Source organism: Lates calcarifer, linkage group LG12 (assembly GCF_001640805.2).
Source record: "Lates calcarifer isolate ASB-BC8 linkage group LG12, TLL_Latcal_v3, whole genome shotgun sequence".
Classification (NCBI taxonomy): Eukaryota; Metazoa; Chordata; class Actinopteri; family Centropomidae; genus Lates; species Lates calcarifer.
In genome coordinates this window covers 13,998,981-14,024,390 of record NC_066844.1, presented here as the reverse complement: position 1 = coordinate 14,024,390, position 25,410 = coordinate 13,998,981, and the positions used below count along the sequence as shown (strand labels likewise).

The window sequence follows — 25,410 nt, the reverse complement described above, 5'->3', positions numbered from 1 at the left end:
CATTAATTCATAATTCATAATACAGATGCTATCAACAGAGAGCTGTTCTGCCACATATTTGTAATCAAAATGCTGCATGTCACACCTTAATAAGACTGAATCTTCATTCAAAGAACACACTGCAAAAACAAAAGTAAAGTACAAAAGTAAAAATATATGCTGTTTAGTTTAGTTTTAAGAAGACAGGGGTGATAAAATGGTGTTGTTTTGGTTGCTGAAATGGATCAAGCTGACTTAAAACCTCTGTCCAAGAGAGCATGGCAGATTTGAAAGCTATCTGGCAAACAATTAAATATTTCAAAAACTGTCCTTTTTCCCTCTGTGATGCACAATACAGAACAAATCTCCATTAATTTACCAAAGTGACACGGTCATGTCCTGATGAGGTGGGTCACATTTCAGAATTATTTGTCAAGTATTATGAGTATTTGCTCTGTACTCACACACACAAATTATGGTTTATTTTGCCAAACATGAGACACACTCCAAAAGTAAACAATGGCCTGTGGCAACCAGATGGTTTAAAGCAAGTATGCTGATACCTTTTAACCAAGATATATCCTACCACACAAACAAAACATGAACAAAAATAATTCCAGCTCTTGCCCCTCTCCTTTCCTTCCCAGTAGATACGTACAAAGAGCTTTGTTTAGTCTGGCAGTCCCCCTTCTAGCGCTGCTCGAAGGAATCGAAATCAGTTCAAGCAGCAACTGCATTTAGCCAGTTGCTTATTTAGTCATGCCAGTTTCACACTTGCCATAGAATGACCCCGAAGCAGTAGGAACAGAGGATGCAACCATCATGTGAGAAGACAGAGCAATGCTAATCCATGCCAAAGAACAAACACAGGCACACCGCCTGCCGTGGGCTGGTGTTACACTGTTGAAGAAAGACAAATGACTGTGTAGCTTCAGTGCAGCAGCTGAGTGCTGCATGAAAGGAGAAATGCCCAGGACTAATTATGGTACCACCCAAACAAAACCACCAGTATGATTACTAAAATGAAAAGGTCACTCTGACGTTAAGTGAGGCTAATTTGAGAAAGTGTTAGAATAAACCCACATTCAACTATCCGGATGAGAAATGGTAAAATTTGTGACGAAACAGAATAAATATACTCATAAGAGTGCATTTTAATTCTGTTCTAAGTAAGTAGATATGTGTATCACCTGGTTTTCATGACAGGGACCCTGGCAGTACTCAGTCAGGCTCTCCACAGTCTGGTTGATGAGTCCTACATTCTTCTCATTGATGTAAAGTCCCAGCAGGCCCAGTCCTCCTGTTGTACTTCCACAAATACAGTCCAGGAACTGGAGGGTCTCGCACACCAGATTATAGTTGTTCTTGTTATTCTGATTGCGCAGAAAGTTCTGGGGATGCACAGAGATAAAACAAAAACTCACAAGGGAAATCTTTCATTTTCAAGATTCATGTTATTACCATGCACTCAGGAAAGGTGATATATCTTTGTCAAAATGGCTTCTTAGAACTACAAAAAGGGGGGCAAAAAGATTGAGGCTGATTAGTCATGGTCTCAGAGTGTGTAGAAACACTTGGTACCAGACACACTCCTTTAAGCTTCTACTTAGGGAATCTAAAACACATTTCTCTGAACTGAGAGTTAAACACATTGGCTGTGGCTTGTTCTACTTTTGTCTTCTTTTTATGCGAGCCAATACAGCAGCCAGACAATTACTGCAGTGATGTCTCCGGAAGGAACAGAAACATCTCAATGAATTGATCATTTGTGCTACATGGCTAGCAGCAAATCAATATCTTGCACCCACGCTGGGTCAGGATGGGCGAGACGGAATGATTCAGCACCGAGCCAACTATCATTTAATGATAACCTGCCCCGGTTTGGGGTGTAAACAGAATCAGTGCAAGAAGGAAGTCTTCTGTCTGGGCTGCCGGAGCTAGCCATTACTAAACACCAACACACTCCTCATAGTGAAACCAGACCAAGACACACCAGATATGGAAACAGCTGCATCAGGAAGTTCTGCAAATGGTGCCTATTTTCAACATGGTTTCATTTCTGTATAAACTGAGTGTGGTGATTGAAATTCAGAACACAGGTCAGGAAATGTTAGGTAATGTCACAGGGCATTAGGGAAAGGGGGGGGGGGGGGGGGGGGGGTGCAAAACAAAAGCCCCGCAGTGACAACAAATTGGCATAATGGCTGACCTGTAGATCTCTGTTGTGGTTCTCACAGAGCAGCTGCATGAGACGCAAGATGGGTTGCATGATGGTGATGACAACACTCATCTCGCCTTCCTCCTGGCCCTTATCAGCAGTCGGGACAGGAGAACCGTCGGCGGCTGCTTGGTGTTCTTCGGCCTCGGCCTCGCGCCGGTAGGTCGTAAAGGCCTTCTTGGTGACGGCTGAGGCCTCCACCAGCTGCTCCTTCACCTCCTCGGTCACCACTGCCACCACTGGCAGGTCTTTCACTAACCACAGGTACAGAGGAGTGAGTCAAACACAAACCACTGGAGATAAGACACAGTGTTATTAAGACTGTTCATCTAACTGACCAATCACTCACATGCATAGATTTTTTTTGGAAAAAAAAATATCACATTTTATCAATGCCTAAAGAAAATGTACAAAAATAAATTAACTAAGTATATGATGTGGCAATTCCTGTTTCAATACAAAGGGTATTTAGCAAACAGAAAGTAACAGAGGTTTATTTTTCTAGTTTAATGGTGTCAGGGGTGATTCCCTTAAGAATATGATCTAACAATTACTTATGTTATGTTGGTGACCTCAACTCCTGACCCCTAACCTTTCTTGCGTGCAGGCGTGTCTTTGTCTGGTGGCTCCTCGTCCTTCTTCTTGCTGCCCAGGTCACTAGTATTGACTGTTACAGTGGCTTTGATCTCCTGCTGGGCCAGCTTCATGCGCTCGTAAAAGACCTTGAAGAATTTCTCAGACTTGTTGTCCCCCGTTAAACGGTGGTAGAACGACCGCTGAAGAAAAATAAGGAGCAAAATGGCAATGCATGTAATGCGTAAAGTAGTTAACTTTCAGCTATATTCAAGTCTTACACTTGTCTCCGTTTTCAAGACTGATTACTTGTTGGCTGTTCCAGATGGAGAAGTTTACACAAACACTTAGAGCTCAGCGTTATAGCCAAAAATGTTATCACAATATCTTTACATCAGTAAACAATTATCATGGGACCAAATCATTATTTAATCATTATTTATTTCAAGTTTAAACGCTGATTTTTGCTCCTGAGTGAAAGCTTGTTGAAAATTAGCAAAGTAATATCATCATTTTATATTGCAATGTAAAATTATTTCACAATAATAATTATTATTATTCAATCGCACAGCCCTTATACCAATTTCTGTGGTTGACATAGGTGGTTAACTTTCAGCGCAACACCAGCATGTACACCAGCATGCTACCAGTAATGTTTCTTTTCAAAATTCACCTTTATCAAAGAACCAGGTGTTCAAGGTTCACTTCTTATCATTATCTTGTTGCCCCTCTTACAGTTTCTACATAGTGCTATGAGCCAGAGGTTCAGTTAAACACAGTTATATAAGCCTGCTCTCACAGTGGCAGGAAATCATGCTGTAAGGCCTCATCGTGCTCACCTGATTTTACACCATCTGCTCTCTGCCCTCTGGGCACAACACGGTTCTGGCACCCTGAGGACTACGTTGGGTGTTAGCTCTTACAGACAAACAAGCAACAGCAAAAAACAAAGACAGGATTTGGAATTCACGTGCAGCCAAATTCCAATGCGTGCAGACAAAAAGATGCAGCTACACAACCAGTCCCACACCCTGCTGCACATGCATTTACTGTATAAGTGTGCATGAATACAAAGGCATGCCAACAAAACACACTTACACCTGCAGGTAAACACACACAGCTGTAGAGACATGTTCAAAGAATTGGGCTCACTTGTGCTGCAACAAAAACCATATTCAAATATAATATATTTATAACTGCAACAAACCACACATTAGCTTTTTTTTTTTTTTTTAGCTTTTCAGTTTTGCAACAATGAAGGTTTGCTCCAGTATGAGTAAGAGGTATGTAAAGTAAAGTAAAGGTAAGGAAGGAAATGCTCTGCTTATAGGAATTACACAAAGGGCAATCTTGTTTGAAAGGCTTGTGTGCATGGAGCTGTTGTTTTTCTGCAACAGGCTCATATGTTCTGTCCCATTTTCATCTCGACAATCCCTCCTTACATAAGACCTGTAATCAGCTGAGTGGTTACAGTGAGGGCACACAGCGCCTTGGCTCTAACACTGTTACATCAGCCTATGGAGGGTGAGCAGTGGAAAGAGGGAAAGGGAGAGGGAGAGAGGAAAACCCTGCCCTACTTTTCAGTGCCAGAATGGCACGAACTGAGTGTGTGGTGTGAGCGGCAAGCGGGAGGGTCCGAAATTGGGAGGAGAGGTGGTAGTGGTGGTGGGGTGGTTCATTTTGCAGGCAGGAGTTACCACATACATAGATTCAGTTTGGAGAGTGTGTTACATAAGATTCTTTCCAGGTTTAGCTCAACGTAGTTACGTTTCTGAGAGAGGAGGAAGACATGCCAACAGTGAAACTGCGAAACATGTGAGCGCAATGGACAGCTGAGAAGTGACTTTATCTGTGTAGAAAATATGACACTGAGAAACCTCCAGAGTGAAAATCTCTGCAAAATCACCTGACTCAAGCCCTGAGGGACGCAGAGCACTTAATGCGTTAACAAATCAGAGTTGTTTTCCTCCTCTCTTTTATGCAACTGTGTGTTCTCGCTTGTTTTTCAAGCTGTTAACATCATGTTGTTGACAAGACAGGGTCATTCATTGATAGTGATCTGATTAAGAGTCAGACTTATGCAAGCAGGCCGACTTCCCCAGACAGGGACAACAGCTCCAGGATAGCGACTTTACAAGATTACCATATTAAACAGACCTCATGACTGCGGCCATAAAAAGTCAATTTCTTCACTGATGCGAAGGGAATAATTTTGTAAACATTTGTCTGTCATATGTGCTGAAGGTTCAGATCAGTTTTACCCCCTTCAGTCTGTATCTCATTTAGGCAGATTTATTGCATGCCTGCTTGTTTTGTTTAATGATAAAAGTGCTTTTACAGAAAAAAATGTTTAGATGTTTTGAATTGAATGAATTAATAAATACTTGGTCAGCAGCCACATGTTCCGTGCTATGTTTCATGTTCCACTGTTGCTTTTATGTTTGATTAAAATTTGATTCCACTTCCCTCGCAGAGCTCACAAGATATCATGTTATGTCACAAGTCTGAATTCAAAGACTATATTACGTAAGGAAACAGGTTGAGATAACAACTTTGATAACCACTTTGAACAAGTATACCAAATTTATCCTCGACTTCTCCCCACTGACTGCTGAGTCATTCTATAAAGAAAACGGTTAGTCAGCCAATCAGCCTCAGCTCTTCCCCCCGGAGCGGCTTATCTGTCTATGTGTCCCACTACAGAACCATTAAGCCTCCTGGGAGCTCTGCTGGTCCTGCTGTTGTCAGTCATGTTCAGCACAGCAGGTTTAGGGTGGACTCATAATTCATTTTTTTCCTCTACAGATTCAACATGGTAGCACAGCGGGGGCCTCCTTTCTGATTATTCTGTGCTTCTACTTTTCTCTCCCTTCCCCGTCAGCTGCCACCCCGGCTCCTGGCATCAACACGGGCCAGTTATGTAAGGCCTGTTTATACCACCAGCTCTCTTCCTTTTTATCCATCTCCCGCCTTTCCAGCCTGACACCTTGGTGAGTGACAAAGCCATCTCTGTGCTTATTGGAGAGCTTCGGTGGCTACTCTGCCACCGCCCGGCTGGTAACCAAGGAGATCTGCACTTTGAAGCTACGACAAGACTGCCAGATAGGACGTCGAAATGAAAGTGAAATATGCCTGAGTGCGTGTTCTCAAGATCCTATACAGGCAGCCAGCCAAGCAAAGTCTAAAATGAATCCAGTGACTTCAACAACAACAACAACAACAACAACAGCAAAAATGTGGATGGTCTGATTCAAAAGCCGCAGAGGACACAGCAATAATGAAACTACCATAAACTATAAACTGGGATTTAGAAAGAGAATCCTCCGCTCACTCTGTGGTCAGAAGAGAACTGGCATGTTGATGACACTGATGCCTGGATACTCACTTTGCAGAGTCTTTTTAAAGCTTTCCAAGAGGTAGCTGTACAGTGAACTTGAACCAAGGGGTGGGAGGGTGGGAGGGTTGGGAGTGGGGGGGGGGGTGTAAATCATGTTCAGAGGGCTGAGGATAGCGGCGTGCCACAACAAGCCTACTGAGTAAGAGTGGTGGCACCTGTTTGCTCCTGTGACAGTTGAGGGTCTGAGGTCATGAAGGCAGTGTTGAATAGATGGATGGTGGGCTGGGAGGAACAGAGATCTACACTTCTTCTCTTGCATAACACACACACACTCTCTCTAAAGGCTGTTTTTGGAATAAGCTTTTTAGCCTCTAAGTATATCCTGGAGTGAGCGTGTGTGTATGTGCTAATGGGTTGAACAGATGAGCATTCAGGAGTGTAGTTTTATGCCATGATACAGTTAGTGTGCTACGTGTCTGCTTAGGTTACACTAGCAGTATCACAGTATCAGTGTTTGTCACTGAGCAAGAGCCTAGGGGATGTGAGCATACGTGTCACACAACATGTTATGTAGCCCATGATGATGGACGCAGGTTCAGATTATTTATGGCAAGTTATGTAGGCCAATGATTAATGTTTGACATATGTGGGTGCCCTTTATAAATGTAATTCATTGCCAGAATCTTCTTTTTCAAAGCCAGAATCAGTCAAAAGCCAATGTATTATCTTCTGTCAAAACACTCTCACCATACGACAAGCTTTATTTAGGCTGTTGTTTTTAGTTAATGAATTTTAAGTGAGGACATAGAATTCTCACTTTACCTAACCTGGTGAGAATTTCTACTGTGAAGTGTAGCACATATAAGCACATTGCGGCTGTGAGGGGTTGGTTTTTATTGGTGGTAGTTGCACCCTTTCAGACATGCTCACATTTGAATTATGACGTGTTCAGCAAACCACAAAAGAATTACTTTCAGTGTTTGGAAGATACCTAGATAAGCAATTCCAAAAAGGCCTTTACATTTAAAGCAAGTACTGACATTACATCAAACACATTTCTTGTTCAGAGATTGTGTATTGATGAGGTGCTATCTGATTTTTACTGCTCAAAGTTATCATATATCTGCAGGGCTAGACAGGTTCTCATGACTCAGTGATTAGCACGGTGATTGAAATTTCCACTTTTTGAGACTGCTTACTTTTTGACCTGCACTAACATTCTATCTGTATTCAGTCCAGATATTACTGTGACTCAAGTGCTTTGGACACTTAATGACTGAGGATGTTTATAGGTAAATGGACAAACAAGTTTGTGACAAGTAAATGTGTGAGAGAAACCTAAGCTGCAGTCTGCTATAGCAACCAGATGAAAGTCTTTGAGCAACATGTTTGTGGCTGTAAAGGATGTGGCCAGACAGCTCCAAAAATGCAATTAATAGGATTCAATAAAAGCATAAATAAGAAATGCCTGAATCCTTCAACTCAGCTCATGAGTCTTTAATATTCTTCATTTGATGTTCCAGCATGTGGCATCATGACAAAGTCTCTAATTATTTTAGTCCAAACGTAAACATCTCTAAGGAGGGAAGCAATTGGTTGGGGGGGCTGTTGATCGTGTTATTGTTATAAATCATACGAGGCGTAAGCTAGGAAAAGGCTGTGTCCTGACCCATATCTTTTTGTATTCACTAACACATTCCCCTTGTCCCCCAGCGCTGCCATATCAAGTCTAGCTGTGGGCCCTGGATGCATTAATTCTGAAGCAAAACCAACAGCTCTCCATCTCCCCCTCTTATAGCCTACTTGCTTTTTCCCAGAAATTTTGTTGGCTAGGCTACGACCCTGGATTACCTCAAAAACAAACAAACAGACTGCTTGGAGAAATCTGTGGGCATGTTTTTGTCCTGCTTTTCATTTAGACAACAAGCACCCTTCTGTCCTAAAAAGGGGGCAGGCAACCCATCGTTATGTAAGACAGGGAAATGTGATGCATCTGCTGATATGTTGTAAATTCTCTCTTGACCATACATGAGACTTCAACAAGGCTCACTTGTCCCTGTATCATGCCAAAGGAGGTGAAAAACACCTAACTTTAATTCTGAAACAAGAAGCGTCTTCATAATTGTGCCGTGTTCTTGTTTATGCTATTAACTCCTCTGCTTATCAAGTTCACTTTTAGGTTCTTTTCTGCGAACAAAGGAAAATCGACTTGTCACAGAAGGAGTCGGAGGCAGAAATTCAGACATTTGCTGTAGTCTCTATGTAATTCACGCAAATAACTTTGGTGCGAATTGCCTAGATAGAACAATAACTGTGACTAACTCGCAGCCTAAGCCCTCTCTGATATTCAAATGTATATAACATTTACATTCAGAACTGCAAATATTTACAATGCCCCAAGGAGCTCAAAACAAACAGTAAAAGAGCCACACCCAGTGCAAAATGCAAGCCAAAGGCTACTCTCAGCAGTGGACACTGAGCTTCATCATGCCCTGACCTGAAGGTCAATCAGCACATGAAATGACAGCTAAGTCAATAAGTCACATGAATGGATGTGTCCTGAGGGAGGCTGTGGGGAGCAGAGCTTCCTCAGGTAACACCTGAGAGCTACTGAAATCTATAGGATCTGTCCTGAGGCCTCCAAGGGGTTGTCCCTTTTATTGCCCTCTTTCCACCAGCAAGGCATGACCCATTTAAGAGTCCAGTTGGAACGTTAGGAGGCCCAGGGCTCAGGGCGTCGATTCACGCAGACGGGGAGGCAGGCAGCAGCTTATGTAACATGAGTCATGTGAGTGCCTTTGTGTACACGCTGGGAAGTCAGGCCTTGTCAGGTAACGACACTATGCAAATAGGAGCCTATTATGCAACGGGCCTGTTTATGCAAGACAACATACAAGAGCACGCATACACAAACCACAAAACCAGAATACACTCACAGACAGTCAACAAGCAGCACACACTCACACACTGGGTCACAAAGACATGCATACACAGATTCTAGTACATGCATGCAGATAAATACACACACACACAAACACACAAAGCACCTTGCAAAGCTGAAATAATGCAGTTGCAAACACAGCAGCTCTCTCCCCTCTCAACCTGCTCGCTGTGAGGTTCGTAAAGAGTTAGCGTTACCGTAGCAACCCCTGGCTGGCTGTGGGGAGGCGATGACGTGTTTGGCAGCACAGCTTGGACCTCTCCCAGCAGACTACTGTTCCTCTTCCTTTCTGACTTCCTTTTGTCCTGTCTATTCATGGCCCAAACTCACTTTCCCATTTTTCCCCAACTCAAAACATTAATAAGTTTTAACATGTCAGAGATGCTTTCTGCACCCAACAGAGAGGTCTTGCTTTTAAAACTTTTAAAAGTATCTTTTCCTTTCCCCATTCTTGGCCACTTCATTTTGTTTGACAGCAGTGGAGCTGCAAGGCAATAACTTAAATTTTTGACGCTGCAGCTTTGAACTCCTGAGATAACATCTCCTTGTTGAGATTCTGCTCATGCCTCTCTGAAGGGAATGCCTTTAGAAGTTCCATTTATTTGCATGCAAGGCGTGAGAGTTGAACCTCATTAACACTTCACACCTACCCTCCACTGAACTGTTTGCACTGTGTCCTCTTGAACCCAGTAACCTCCACTTACCTGGATGACTGTGTTTCCACCCTCCAGCAGTGCAATGGCTAACAGTATGCTCTCTTGGAAGATTCGGTCGCTGGTAGCGTTCATGATGAGATCAATGACCAGATCAGAGGCCCCTTCTTTGTCCAGGTGGCACTGGACCTCTGCCAGACTCAGCTCCCCTCGACCTCCAATTCCGGAGCTGACAACTATGGTCAAAGATGTGAAAAGATTATCATCTACATTAATGCTGATTTATTCAAATTACAAAAAAGGTTCCAAGATGGAACATGGGTCACGAATGTCAATATCATTTTTGATATATCAAATACATAATTTTAGAGTTTGACCTTTTATGTACTTTGATAGATGCCTTGGTCCAGAACCTAAGCCACTGCTAGACTCATATTTAGTGTGTGTTTAGTGTGTGTTGCCACACAAAATAAGGTAGAGTAATTGTTAGGTATGCCTACTGATGTAATAAATAAATATAAAAAAATAAGGACTGGATTTCAATTATAGGAACATGCTGAGTTAGCTAAGCTAACAAAGAGAGAAGGATATTGAATATTAATATTTGGGATTACTTATAGATGCAATAGGTATGTGTAGATACAAACCAGATTTCTCTCGCCTGGTTCCACACATATGTATCACCCCCACACTTCAGATTTGTACAGTGATTCAAATATGTCTGCTTTTGTGCTCGCTGGACGTATTTCCACCGGATGGAGAAACAATCAATGAATAGTAGGTGGAATTAACAACACGGTACATCATTTGTGAACATAGCTAGCTAGCTACATGTAGGAAAAATAGTGACTGAAAAAGGGTGGATGAGGTAGATGCAGCTGTATACACTTGTTGTATGTCCACATACAGAAAAAATCTACATATTTCTGATCAATATGAAAATAATCAAGTTAGCAACTGCTACCGCAGCTACCACGTCAGCTGAAATTGACTGATACGTCTCTAACGAATCCAACAAAGGACAAAACTTCTGACAAGAAAATGGACAACACAAACTCATCAGACTGAAACAATAAAGTGAAACAATGGTAATTCGGTCTGATTACCTGGCTAGATTTTTTAGTGCATAAAGGCAAATTAATCAAGGAAAGTAAAGTAGCTCACTGATAAAGCCCACTATGTGTAAAATTTGAACATTGCTCACTTTGATGCCCTCCAGTGGCCTGCATAAAAAAAAGAATAAATAAACAATATACAACTGTTGTGGACAGCAATGCAAGCTGTCACCCCCCGGACTGAACCTAATAAAGCTGAAGGTGAAAGGAACCAATTTTTACATGGATTACTTATTTCTATGTAAAGCAAAGCCATCAGAATAACCAGAGAGATGCTATTATCACATAGAACATTTCAATGTTAGTGGCTTTAATAAAAAGTCCAGGGGATATCTTTGATGTATGGAATGAGCCACAGGTGTATTTTCTATCCATCCAGCCACTGCACGGAGATAACAATATAACATTTGATGCATCTTTAATCCACAGAGATTCTTTGACTGCTACTGCTGCTGTTGGCTGCCACAGCCAGCTAGGCAAGCAGTGGTGAGATAACAGCACCCATCAGAGCCATCTCTGGCTGGGCGAGCCACTGAATCAACAACACATCCCATTCTAGACAGAGCTTGGCTCTCTGGTCGCCTGGCAACAACACGGCCTAGGTTATGCTGAGGAGAGAGCCGGTATGCTCAGTAGCAGAGCTGAGGTCCAAGGGCTTAAAAGGAGTAGAAGGCCATGGCTGTGAATAAGATCTCATTTTTTCACTCTGCTCTGAGGCATTAGAGATGAACGATGAGTCATCTCTGTGATGAGAGACACGGAGCAGCTCGCTGGAATGAATAAATGTCATTTACGAACGATCTATTCAATTTGTGAATGTCAGTCTCAGCTGAGCAAAGATTTGAGTTAGATGGACGGAAAAACCATTTCAGTTTGGATTCACAACTGTTTTCTGCACAAATTTGTGGTCTTCTGTCAATGTATTACTATGAACCTACAGGGCACATGCACAAGAAGCATATTGCTGTAGACTAACATATCGTCGACCCACTTGAAAGCTCTCTTGTGTTTACTGATAGACAGTGGAAATTGTCAGTGAATTGTGCCACTATGACTATGACTATTTGTGATCTGTGTATCTAAAACACCAACATTTCCGGCATAAGGGGAACTTCTATATAATCTGTAAACACTTGATGTGGGATTCCTATGATGATTTTAACTGATTTTAAAATTGTAACTTTTGACTGAATGTTTTCCCTGTTCCCAGTACTGCTAAAATAATTGGCAAAACTCTTAATACAGCCACAACAAGGGACAGATTTATGTCACTGTAAGATAGATAGATATTTTGGATACTTCTGAACACATCTTATGCATGTATGTCAAGATCTGCTTGTAAGAGGCACAATCTATCATCACACTAACTATAACAGGAAAATATAAAGCACAGAATGTACTGTATGGGTAAGATTTATTTGCTGTATAGTCAGATAAAATCTTCAATGTGACTAATTTATCATAAAGATCATCATTCCACTTCTCATGGTAATGATTTCTAAACTTTGGTCAAGTCTCTATATGAGCAGTTGATGAACTTAGATTTCATGATTGAAATGATTACAAATAATTTCTGGTATTTTCTTTCTTTAAGCAGATTACACATTAGCAATGGCCGAAGGATATGCTTGAACATTAAAGGGATCCTGAAAAACTCCAAAGCTTTATAAAATAACTTGTGTGAAGATTGATTCCTCGCTGGTGCAACCATATAATGTGACATCTATGCTGATTATTTTCTTCCTTTTTGTTCCCATAGTTTGAATGGTATGACTAAAGCTGAAAAGTTTCTTTTTCCCCTTTTCCTTTTTCTTTTTTATTATTTTCTTTTTTTAAATTTAAATTCTAAATATATTAACACTATTGAAAACAAATCTGTTCCCTGATAGCAGCTGACAACTACAGGCGAAACTATTTTAATGTTTGATGCAATTTTTTGTGCTGTACACTGAGTTTGACACAGCAATGACCCAGTTTTGCCTGAGTAAACCATTCTGAAATCTTGTATTATCTTTATAAGCACACCATATAAACACACAGATACTGTAATGTTAACACACACCTGTAGGTGATTTTCCCTGCGCTCCAGAGGTGAGTGGACCATTGCTGAAGGTTGTGACACTATCCCTCCTCTGACCAGGTTTGACATTCCCGTAGTATCGATTAACCAAGATCTGCCGCAGAGCTTCTCCCTATCAGTGAAGATAGATGTTAGGAGATAAAGTTCAGTTACAGCTACAGTATACCATGTCACAGAGACGGACCTGGAACCCACTGTCTGTGCAACTGTGCTAATGTAGCAGTACAAGATTCTAAAAATAACAGATAGCCTTAATCACACTAATAGTGTGATAATAACATCAGAAAGTGCATGATGTAAGACTGTAATTGGTGACAAGATAACATTTAATAAGAAGCCTTAGAATCCTTAGAAATTTTTTGAATTCTTGATCATTTCCCATTTCCTCTTAAGACTGCATGTCTTCCACTTGAGATTGTTCCCCTTTGTTTTTCATACTATTTTGGTCCTTTAACAGCTGCTCAAGACAATTAAATAAAAGACTTAAAAATAACTGCCACTGTGCAAAAATTTTGTATGGATAAAAACAAAAAAGAAATTCAAAAAAACAAAAAAAAACAAAAAGGGTGGCGCAGCCTTGAAGACCAAACATAAAAAGATGTCCCCTGTGGAAGAACTTCATATCTGACTGTTGCCTTCTGATCTCGGTCAGTGATCATCAAAGGCCAAACTGTGCCTTCTCCCATCGCAGCATATGCTGACGTTCAGCTTTGCCCCATATTGCTTTTGGTGTAAATCAGTGCAGCACAGTGACCTACACGCTCCCTCTGGGCAAAATACGTCACAGGCCGTCAAAGACGAGATGAACGCCCAAAGTTAATGTCCATCTGTTGATCTGTCTCACATGTTACATATCACATAATTGACAGGGGGGAGTGAGTGAGTGAGTGCCATGCCGGGAAAGCAGTGTGACTGTGAGTCAGTTGTTGACCATCAATAAGATGGAGGCCCCGACCAGACCACGGCAAACCAATTCTCAGTACCTACCCTCCTTTGATCCTCCAGTTGCTTCTGTGGCTGGTTGGGATCAAGCTCCTTAAAGGTGAGGTGAGTTAGCAGAAAGCAATCAAATAAGAAAATAAAGAAAAAAATAAAAAGGTTGGAAAAGAAATTAGAAAACAAAAGAGGTTGTTAATACAGTGCAAATTAGTTACTCTACTAGCATGCAAGAAACTGAATGTAAATTAGATCGTGCAGTTAAGAGGGAAGTGATTGCATCAGGGAAAATGTGAGGTTGAGTCAAAGTCATGCAAGGCTTTGAGCAGGGAAGGACTAATATTTATTGTAAATCAGATTGCTACATAGAGTTAATTATTATGAGAAGTTCCTTTGTTAGTTTACCCCATGCATCTAAATTTCATGTCAACACCATTTTCCTCCATCTTTGAAAAACTCTGAACACACAGATGTTCACTCTTTGACAGTCAAGTGTGCGACACTTCAAACACTGTACTTTTTTGCATTTGGTGACTCCCTCATTAGTTTACAGTCACAGTGGCAAAAGTGCCTAAATTATTTACAGAAACGAACGACAAGCTGCCAGACGGGGAGAAACACAAGCCATGAAAATGAGGGGGGAAGAAAAAAAGAAGCTCTGTCCAGGTTACATAATGGAGCAGTGAGCTACTGACACACACTGTAAGCACCAATCTGGCATGGAAAAACACCTCACCCATGACATCAACCCTCCCACCCCCCCACCCCACTGAAGATAATTTGGACTTTGCCCAAAAACCAAGAGGTGGAAGGAAAGACAAACGGAAGGCTAGGAGGGAGGGAAGAATGGATGAGTAAACTGGTGGGAGGCAGGACACATACAAGGGCCAATATGTAGCATAATTTCCAGAGAGGGAGCAATATGCACAAGGGGGCCCTTGTAAGTAAAACAAATAAATAAAATACACAGGAATGGGTTGTGAGTCTTATCTATTTAGATAAATAGATGTTAAACACTACGCAGTATGATGGGAGAGAGTTAGTGTATAAATATGACAGATGATCTGTGATCAGCAGTGACCCATATTAGTGGGCAGCAGGCTAATATGGGTCTTAAACACACCTCAGCAGGGACTTCAGGCTCTGGTGGAGGTGCCAGCTGATTGGAAATAAAAGGCTGATGTTAGTCAAAGTTAGAAGATGTAGAATTAGTTATGTTGCTCCTGCCTCCAAAGAGTAGCATCCTCCCTAAAATCTCTACCTAACAAACGTCCTGTCTCTAAATGCTGCTTTTTACTGATGTACCTACCTCTATCTGGCTTTCAACTGCTTGCTAAGATTGCCAGTCACATGCACAACTGCACATCATAAATATGCTTGACTTTAGAGAGCCACGGCAGAAATAAAGAAGACAAAAACATGTTGCTCTCTGGTAATGGATTACTTACAGTATGTTGGAAATGATTTTGTTACAATGTATGTGTCATGTTATGTGTTTTCACAGAGCTAGTCTAATGGTTCAGCATGGATGATATGCAGCATTAACCTATTGCAGCAAGAAAGCAGAAGCTCTGTGCAGAAAAACAAAAAAAAAAAAGAAAAAAAAGAAGCCGTGCCTTCACCACATTATAGACCACTGGCTACAATGCTACACTTTGGTGTGTTTAGTATTCTGTGGTTCCCTTTTAACCTCCGGATGCAAAGTGTTGCTGACAATCCCCTACATGACAATGCATTTATAGCAAGAGTGCCAAGGGGCTATAAAAGCAAAAATATGCATATTCATCTGAGTACCAATATGCATGTTCACACTGGTTAATACAAATGCCACATGAGAATAATTTTTTGTAATCCAGCAGATTTGTGACCCGGTGGCACCACATTGTGAAATACAGTTCAGTTTATTTTTGCTGCTGGGAAGTGTCTTAACAAAACAACAGCAGTGGTAAAAATAAAAGAAATAAATTCCCTGATCAATAAATATCACATTTCCCCCTAATTCTGATTAGCACACCTATAATTTGAGCAGTAAATTTTCAAAACTACTGGGGACTAACAAACAAGTTTAATAATTTCACAAAAAAGTGGGTTAAAAAGATGAAAAATGAAACAGAAAAAGAAAAAAGAAAAATGAATAAAAGAAAAAAACATTGAACTTTGTGGTTTGCTACTGTAGCTAATTCATTTATATAACCAGAGAAAAATAAATTAAAATAAAATAAAACAGACTAAAATAATAACAAAAAATAAAATGCACATTGGCAATCAAGTAATGAAGCATAAATAAAAGGACTTCATAGTTTCTTGGTCCAATAATACAAAGTCCCTCCATATTCACAAAATTTAATTCAGAATCAAATAAAACAGAATAAAGTAAAATTTGATGATAGAGATCATTGAGGCCATTAAATTTCAGTAAACAACTCCTTGAACTGACAAAAAAAAAAAAACCCTACGCACTCGTACGCACAAAATCTCATTGCAGAGCGGGCAGCAACTGTAAGACACTAAATAACAAACACGTAACCCACCGTAAAATGGGCAAATGTCTCCCTCTGTGACCCAGCCATGCTAGTCTATGCTGATTGATTGTGCAACTGGACAGGAATTTCCCTAAAACCAGGCCTCCTTTTACGTCAACAATTTGATTTCCACTGAAAAATAGTGATGCATTACACATCACAGCTATATTCAACATCTGTCTCTAATGTTGTCTGCATGTCTGAAAACAGTTAATACCGCTTTGGTCGGTGGAACATAATAACACCCCTACGCATAATCTGACCTAATTTGCTACATTAACTATTGCCAACAGTTCGCCTGTAATTTTTCTTGGGTATAAAAAGATGCATCAGCTTGACCCTGTAAGCAGCATCAATTCCATCTGTTATGCTTCCTAGAATGTGTGATAAAATCTCCACAGCGGCAATGCCAGACACACAAACACAAAACGATTCAGGGTGTTTGTGGATAAAGAGACAGTTGAGGTCATATGGCACTGGCAAGCAAAATCTGTATACTCCTCCATAGATGCTGTAACGTTCTTGAGGATCTGCCAGTAGTCAAACCATTCCTCTGTTTAGAATAACATAACTAGGAACCTTAACCCATATCCCAAGATAACCAGACACAGTGAGCACTGCTTTACCTCATCTCACTGGGAAGTCATAAAGGAAATTGACTGTTCATAATGAAAGAAAACAAGTCTTCAGGGAAAAGGCCAGAAGGACTGTTTTGTATAGCACTCTGCTGACAATACAAAATTGGCCCTCTGCCCTGTAACAGAGACAGACCACAAACAATTAATAGGTGTTACATGGCCTTGAGTGCACACCCACCGTCTCAAGTAAAACCCCAACTTTCCCATGACCTTCCCTGCCTACCCTGCACTGCTGAGATCGAGGCACACCACTGCTACTGTCTCCTGGAGGACATCTCTGCTGCACTTTTATTGCCAATTACCACTGAAGGTCACACATCAGTGGAGAGTTTAAAATTCCAGGAAAACAGAGAGGGGGGGGGGAAAAGAGAGAAAATTGTTGGCTCTTATGTAACTGCTGCCTGAGAGCTGGCAGGAGCCCAAGAATCGTGCAGCATTAAGTTAAGGAAACTGGGACAGTGGTGCGTGTTGTTGAGGAACGTCAGCAGCTCCCCCTGTTGACTGAGACAACAAAAAGCAGCCCGGAGTCTCCTGACTTCACACAAAGTAGAAGGCAGGAGGATAAACGAGGACAAGTGGAGTCTATCTGAGGTAGCTTGGCAGAGTTAGTGATGGGAGATGGCAGCTGGATAAGTTGCACACTGGTAGAGTTAGAGGCCAGACAGCAGAGAAGGAAAGTGAAAGGACAAACTGGCAGTATTAGTAAAAGGCACAACATGGATGTGGTCAGAAAAATGCATGAGAAAAAGAGGAAACCGCAATCTAGAAATTTCTTGCTAAATAAAACAGTGATTGGATAATGAGGTGGTTGTGATAGGCTGAAGTAATACAAATAGATGGGGAGCACGAAAGACAGGTTCACATATAGATAGACAGAGCACCGCGCTGTCCCTGCATTGAGACTCCCTTATATAACACTTCATGTAGGGGTTACGTACTCAGCCCCATCCTCAGCAACATTACATCACCAGAAAGAGACAAGGACTCCATCTGAAGCCTTTAACCTCTCGTAGTCTCACAAACAGAGGACTTCACATGCACGTGAAGGAAACACAAACACACTGTGCAGCCGGTGATACGATCAGGCCTGACAATGAGGGTGGCAGGCCAGTCGTGTCTTGTCTCTCCCTGGCATGCATTTTATCGGGTTTCTATTTCTGGAAGAATGAGATAACCTCTGCTAATGGGTGAACAGTCACTCCACTTTATCCTGCTCTCTCATCACTCTGTCTGGATATGCAAAATCCAACCCACAGACATGGGCATGCAACAACTAGAAGTATGATGGGCTCTGTCAAACAGTAGTGAATCTGACAGCTGCATTCATTCCTAGAGACCTTTGGGTGGGCGTTGTGAAGAGAGTTGTTGTGGTAGGTCAGGGAGAAGTAGTGGGCTAAACACTAGGGTTACATAACAGCTATCGTGGCAGTTTATCTAGCTGCTGCTGAGGGGAAGTTGAGGTTTTGGCCTGCTCGTCTTCCATCTGAAAGATATACACACACATGCTGCCAGCCGTCGGTCAGTGCACTGTTTGCTGTTGTTAATACGAGCGTGTGCACAAATGAGTGACACACGGCATGTGCTGGGGGTTAAGGGAGTATGAGTACATTCTTGAGATACTGCATATGGGAGGAGTTGATGAAACAAAGCACCGGTCTCTGAGAAGAACAGCACTGTTTTTGTGGAAGCCGGGGATTTCCATTGCTGCACTACCAGGCGGCATTTATAAGGAGGGCGGGAAGGAGGGAAAATAAGACAGACAGACATAACAGAGAAACTGAGAGCATGTTGCTTCCTGGCAACTCTGGAAAGACCCTTTCCGACAATTTCTCCATTTCCCCAGCTAACATCATTGTTCACTTCCCTTGCACTCACCACAACCTTGATTAAGTGACAAGTCTACCGCCTGCCTGTTTTTCACCCTGTGCCTATTTTCCTACTGCCACAGATTCTCCTGCTCTGACAATGTGTACTCTCAGTTTTGTCAGATTTACTGATTTCAAGAGAAGCCACCACCTAGGCTGTGAATATCAATATGGGCTGCACCAAACAAATTCAGTAAAACAATCCCACCTCAAGGGCCACTTACTAGGTTTTTTTTCAAAAGCTTTCAATCATGAAACACAGTCCTCATCAGTGGATGGAGTTTGCTCAGTTGTCATGGAGATGAATCTGCTGACATGGGAGCTCAGTAGAAGCCTTGATCTTATCCATAGCACCTTTAGGGCTCTAGGGCTCTAAAAAACTCCCCAAAAAAAACTTAGTAAGTGGACCCTCAACTGTTTTGTTAACCTATCTCCAAGGTCAAAAATTAACTTAATGCTCAACTCTAAACCAACATGGGCAAGAAAATCCTAAGAGTGCTACAGAACTTACATGTTGACTTAAGCTTCTGTGGAAGACCTCGTGATACAGTTGAAAGTTATAGAAAAAAGCTAGTGAGTGAATTTTGAGGTTTCTATTGTTTCATCAAAATGTCATAAAATAAGTAAATACTTGACAATAAAGACAGCAGCTTGAAGAGCAAAGCAATATAATAAAAAATAAAATCAAATTTTAAAATTAAAGTAAAATGATCGAAAAATGAAAAAGACTTAAATGATTTAGCTTTCAAGACCAGTGGCTACCTTCAGTCAGCTAAAGGTAGGTGGACTGATTTCAGAGCTGAATAAAGTGAACTGCAGAAGTCCAAATGAGAGGAGACAGAAGCACGGACTACTTTCTTAAGATCAGTGGCAGTTAAAATGTCTTGGTCCTGTGGTTATTACAGTACTTGAAGGACTGAAAATTCTAACAACCACCAGTAGTCTGACTACGTTTTGGTCATGTCTGAGGATATCAGTGAGCCACGATGCGTCAGATATGGTTCCTCTGTAGTCACACCCATACTGTAATCCCTGAGACATCCGTTCATTATCACAAACAGAAATGAGAAACCAGTTTTATTTACTGCCTTGGCCACAGGTCATGATCACACACAGTTTTGCAATGCACACTCAGGACGTGCACACCACCGCACACTGCTCAGCCCCTTGTGTTATGAACTGAATCTGTTAGATGGAATATCCCCAGCTATATATACACTCACACCTGCTCTCGTAATGGTGGCAAATGGCTTAGAGGAAGAATATGCTCTCTCACTGTCATCCTTGTGTGTAGACAGAGTGACCAGACCAAAAAAAAAAAAAAAAAAAAAACAGCTCTATGATGTAATGCAATGTAACACAATAACCCTAATACATACCACATTACCATATTAAGTTTGTAATGGGACTAAGTTGTTACTGTGTTGATTTAGTATGATGGTACAATTGGCATGGTCATAGCTACAGCTAGAAACACGATGACTATGTCCTTCATATATTTTCAGAGAATTCTATGTTTTAGCAAATTTTGCGTATGCTGAGCATTATTATTTAACATGATTTATATCAAACTACTTTTGGACCATAAATATATTAATGATTATTAAGTAGGAATTAAATGTGTGGCAGTGTGTTGTCAACTTTGAAAAGGCATTTAGACCATTGTGTTGGGAAATAACATTTACAAACAATGAAGTTGAAAAGTTAAATGAATAAATAAAATATAAAAAATCCAAATTAGATACAGTTCGACAATCAGTGCTGGTGATGTTGTATATTATATTATATATTTTGTCCTCCTAATTTACTGAAGCAAAAATATTAGAAAGTAGGGCTGGATGATAAAATGATAATGATAATTATCACAATATGATTTTATATCACAATATAAATGTAATTATATAATTTTCCACAATAGAAACATAACAGATGGTTGATAAATGTTCAATATAATTTCCATGTTTAGATAGAATGCACAAAAAATAATCATGAACTGCCAATCATGTCACAGGAATAGAGGCGTGTATTGTGAAAGTTAGGTTTTAGATCAGTCAGGTTAGATTTTACATCATCATAATTGTTTTCCTGACTTATTTGAATTTTTTTTGCATGTTAACATATTAGGCCATATTGCCATGCCCTATTAGAAACAGTAACAACACCACAACATAGAGTCTAAAATATTTCCATATTTCTAGAGAAATGAAAGTAACAATTTAAAATGATTCATTAGCTAAAATTTTGACATTTTTTTGGATTGTAATTTCATTGTTCTATTTTCAGATCTGTGGGTCAAAATTAAGTAGAAGTCAATTATGAAAAATTGGATGATGTGACTGTGAATGTACAGATCTTCTTAATGAAACAGGAGAATGAAGTTTAATGGGGTTCCAACCAGTTCTTACAGTTATGGTTCACAGTCAAACAAAAAAGGGGAGAGAGAAAAAAAAAAAAAGATACTCCCTCCACGGAAATTCCAGGGCCTAAAAGTCCCACACAATTTGTGATGAGCAATCTTAGCCGTAAAAAGATGCTGTTAAAGGCAAAATGTACAGCTGGCCTGTTACAAACAGACTTTCAAATTAAGCTATTAAAAAGGAGCAACAATAGTAAACTTAAAACTGGGTAAGACTTTGCAATGGCAAAATGCAGTAATGTTTTGTGCCTGCATACACAGAGCAGAATGTATTCAGTAAATTAGCCTTCTTCTAAGATCTGATTTCTTCCTTAAAGTAAGTACACGACCATACACAGGCATAACAGACAAGCATATTGCATGACATGCTAGCTCTACACTACATTTTAACATGGAGGCCAGGAACAACTCTTCACAGGCACAACAAGGAGGGATGGACTGAGCTGCCAACGAGTGTCACAGGTGAGAATGTGATTCTAGAAAGTCTACTCGCAGCACAAGCACATCTATGCTGTTAGTTGGAGACAAATCAAATGTACATCACAATAGTAAGTAAAATGATCAACCTCAGCCACATCCATTTCATCATCAAAGGCAATCAGCTGCAAGAGAAAAAGTATAGAGGGGCAGAGAGTTAGTAAAGCTAGATTAGTGAAGTTAAAGCTTGGTCACAAGTGTGCAAATGTAAAGCCTGTTACACAGACAAATACACACATACACATACAGTGAAACAGTGACAGCATGATAAAAACCAGAACGAACTAGTAATAGTAAAAACACCCTCCCACCTTCATGTTTCATCATTTTACAACACTGAAATTACAGACAATATTGAGCTTGACACTGATAAACAGAAAAAAAATTCCATGTTAATATAACTTAATGCAAGTTTTTTACCTTAACACATACTCCTTTGTTCTTTTTGCCAAAAATCTCTGAGAGTTTCTATGACTTTTTTTCAACACTGGCTTTCTGTTCGCCTCAAGCTGCTACAACAAAAGTTGTTGTGTTGGTCTCCCACGTCAGCCATGGAACCCTGTAAATCTCATCTTTGTGACCTTTTTCCAGTACTGCCTTTCTCACATCAACCTGTAATTTACCATAGCTTAGTTGGAAGGGTGTTCAAAACCTTTTTCTTGCGCCCTTTCCCTGATTGGAACACGTAGATGCAGATGTAACCTGCCACATCTTGATTGCACATAGCCGTTTTTTTTTTTTTTTTCACTTTGACATTTACCAGTCTTATTCCTGCTGATCAATGTAGAGTAAAACCCCAGTTTCAGTTCAGTGTTGTTATGCAATAAAACACAAAGGAGTCCATGGGGTAGGATACTTTTGATAGCTACTATATATAAAGTTGGAAAATGGAACAAAAATCTGTTTTCAACATCCACAACACTCTCCAGCAAATCATGTGAACAACTTTTATTTTTAGAGTGAGCTGAGTCTATGGCAACAGACAGACAAAATGGATTGAGAAAACAATGGAGCGACCATAGATGCAGCTCCTGGTCTAATCATACATGTTGCACTACGTGAAAATATAGCTTTGGATTTAATGATGGCTAAACGTACATTTACTCTCTTCAAGATTCACAAAAATATGTGATCACTTCGTTCCACCTTTCCTTACATATGCTGATGTAGTATTGGGCTACTCCTGTCTACATGTTGCCTTCAACTTGGTGCACAGATATTACTTGGGAGAAGGCTTATATTACAGAATACTGTATATATTTTATAACTCTTAATACACTCTTTACAGAGCAGTGGTAAAAGGTGAGAAAGAAGAAGACTGTATTTCAGAATATTTGACAAAAAAAAAAAAAGTTTCTCTGTAAATAAGCATATGTATGTTTCCTTCAGTGTTTCCAACCGAGAAACTTTTTTTTTTTCCCCAAATATTCTGAAATACAGTCTTCTTCTTTCTCACCTTTTACCACTGCTCTGTAACCTTTCTTGCCACATTACCACCAGAAATGTTTGACAGTTACGGGGTGTATTTCGTTTGTTTAATTTGCAGGTTGACTTTGTTTCAACCTGTGGAGTCTTCCTGCCTGCTAATGCTGATTTAGCATTATACTGGAAAACAAGCTGAAAGAGTTGAGAGAGTGTACAAGAGAGCATTATCAGCTAATGAATGTTGTGTGAAGTGGTAGTAGAGCGCTGGAGCATGCATCTTGTTAATAGTGTTAATAATGCTGACATTCATTGCTTTAACCATTTGTACTTACCGTTTGACAGTAAGTGTTTTTGGGAGAAAGCAATGAGGGAATATTGGGGGAGTTTTTACTGAGTACGCACCAGAGTCTGCCAAACATACAATTAGACGCCACAGCGAGAATTCACAAACTGCCCTGGTTGAAGTGATCACAAATAAAAGCCTTGATGACATACATATGGATCATTTCTGTTCATTGTGCTGTACAGTCTCCAGAGGCCACTAAAGAGAGCCCGGCCTCTTATATTATTTTATTGCTTTTTGATCTAAAGTCTTCCAGTAACTTTGGCAAAGTGGGACAGGAGCACTGCATCCTGAGATGTGAGCAAAGTGTTTTATCTCGTGTGTGTGGGTGAATTCTGGGCATGACTACAAGCAGATGATGAGAAACAGGAAACACAGAAGGTACATACCTTCTCCCCATAGCCCCGGTCTTTTGTCATCATTTCCCTTAGTGTCTGCAGTACTTTGATGCACAGACGCTCCTCATTCTCCTCCAGCAACTGCTTGGTGTGTTTGATCAGTCTGGTCAGAAGAAGAAAAATCAGAGATCGAATGGGTTGATGCAAGCTGTGGTTCTCCAGCCATCTTATCTCCACCGCTGAACGTAGCTATGACAATGACACCGAAATCATTTTTATGATAGAATGATTCTTCTTTTAGCCTAAAACAACAGCTTTAAAGGATAAGGACCTGGTAGCATGTTTAAGTGTCCTGCATGTAAATGAAAATGATAGAAAACCATAAGGTAGGGTTTATTCAGTGGGGAATTTGGAAAAAAAAAAAAAAAAAACAACTACTCCTACACATCATGGCAGATGTTTTAAGTGCTCAGAAAACTGTAAAGAGCCCAGTAGGCTGTTACCAGACATAACATAACACCAAATTAATATGTGTTTGTGTATCTCTACATGTGCATTTGTCCACATTTCATTATACTATCATCTAGAATTAAAAAAACTCACGATTCACAACTACAGTTGTACTAGGCTTACAAGCTGATTGCTGTGCTACAATATGAGGGGAAAAAAAACACAGGCGTGCACACTTGCAGCCCTGAGTTCAACAGACTCTCAGGTTGTCCCACCAGTGTAGTTATGCCTGTTCAAGAAAGTCCCTTAACCCAGGTTTGACCTCAGTGGTTGGAGGTTTAGACTCACTTTGATATGAATCCTCCACTTTCACACTTTTTGCGAGCTTCCGTGTTCTCGGGGAAGAGCAGCTCTGGACGATGCAGGACGTCCACGAGTACTGAGAGCTCAGCTTGGACTAGAGGCCTCAGACGGTCCTCCAACGCCGATACTATGTCCTGCAGAGCATAATAACATGCAGCCAGAGGTTAGAAATGACCCGAAACTGTGGTTTTACTACAAAAGACTTAAGCATGCTCTTTGAAGAATTCGCTGACTTCCTGTCAACTGTGATCACAGCAGACAAGGTCATCTCAGGTGAATGATCTTCACGTTTACATGCTCAATAACATCAGTGTCTGATATTTAATACTCTAGCTAGCTACTGGCAATTATCTCTGAGAATTTATTATATCTTTAAGATTGGCTAGTCTGTTATGCAAAGTTAAAGAATTACTCCCACAGAATTTCAGCCTGTGACTTATATTTCTCAACATCTATTTCATATGCATCCAAATGAGTTACTTCATCCCTGAAATCCAGATGTGGCCAACATCAAAATATGTGCAATTGCTTAATGAATTGAAGTAAGAGAAACAGAAGGAACCCTACATATTGTGCATAAACAAATCAAACCATATGTATGATGCACCAGCACGTCTCACTTCTCTATGCACTTCCTGTGTCGTGTCTGGTGATAATTAGAGGGAAGATATACAAATAAGTGAAGTTGTATCATGAAGGCTGCTAGTCTGGATGTGATTATAGCTCTGCGTGGGCTGTTCA

At 40.5% G+C, this 25,410-nt stretch overlaps 1 protein-coding gene across 16 annotated transcripts in view; it reads right to left on the bottom strand.

Annotated features, from left to right (window-relative positions):
- The window catches only part of itpr1b (inositol 1,4,5-trisphosphate receptor, type 1b), an 83,831-nt gene that overhangs the window by 24,681 nt on the left and 33,740 nt on the right, over positions 1–25,410 (bottom strand). For 9 of the 16 annotated variants that reach the window (XM_051074628.1, XM_051074627.1, XM_051074633.1 and 6 more), the window contains 10 exons: positions 24,655–24,803; positions 23,908–24,019; positions 21,840–21,875; positions 14,956–14,991; positions 13,884–13,931; positions 12,879–13,008; positions 9,753–9,937; positions 2,790–2,973; positions 2,189–2,451; positions 1,170–1,370 (listed from right to left, as the gene is read on the bottom strand). In XM_051074628.1, the coding sequence (XP_050930585.1) occupies positions 1,170–1,370; positions 2,189–2,451; positions 2,790–2,973; positions 9,753–9,937; positions 12,879–13,008; positions 13,884–13,931; positions 14,956–14,991; positions 21,840–21,875; positions 23,908–24,019; positions 24,655–24,803 (1,344 nt within the window). The remainder of the gene's footprint in view (positions 1–1,169; positions 1,371–2,188; positions 2,452–2,789; positions 2,974–9,752; positions 9,938–12,878; positions 13,009–13,883; positions 13,932–14,955; positions 14,992–21,839; positions 21,876–23,907; positions 24,020–24,654; positions 24,804–25,410) is intronic. The other 7 variants (XM_051074636.1, XM_051074638.1, XM_051074639.1 and 4 more) reach the window with 3 other exon arrangements.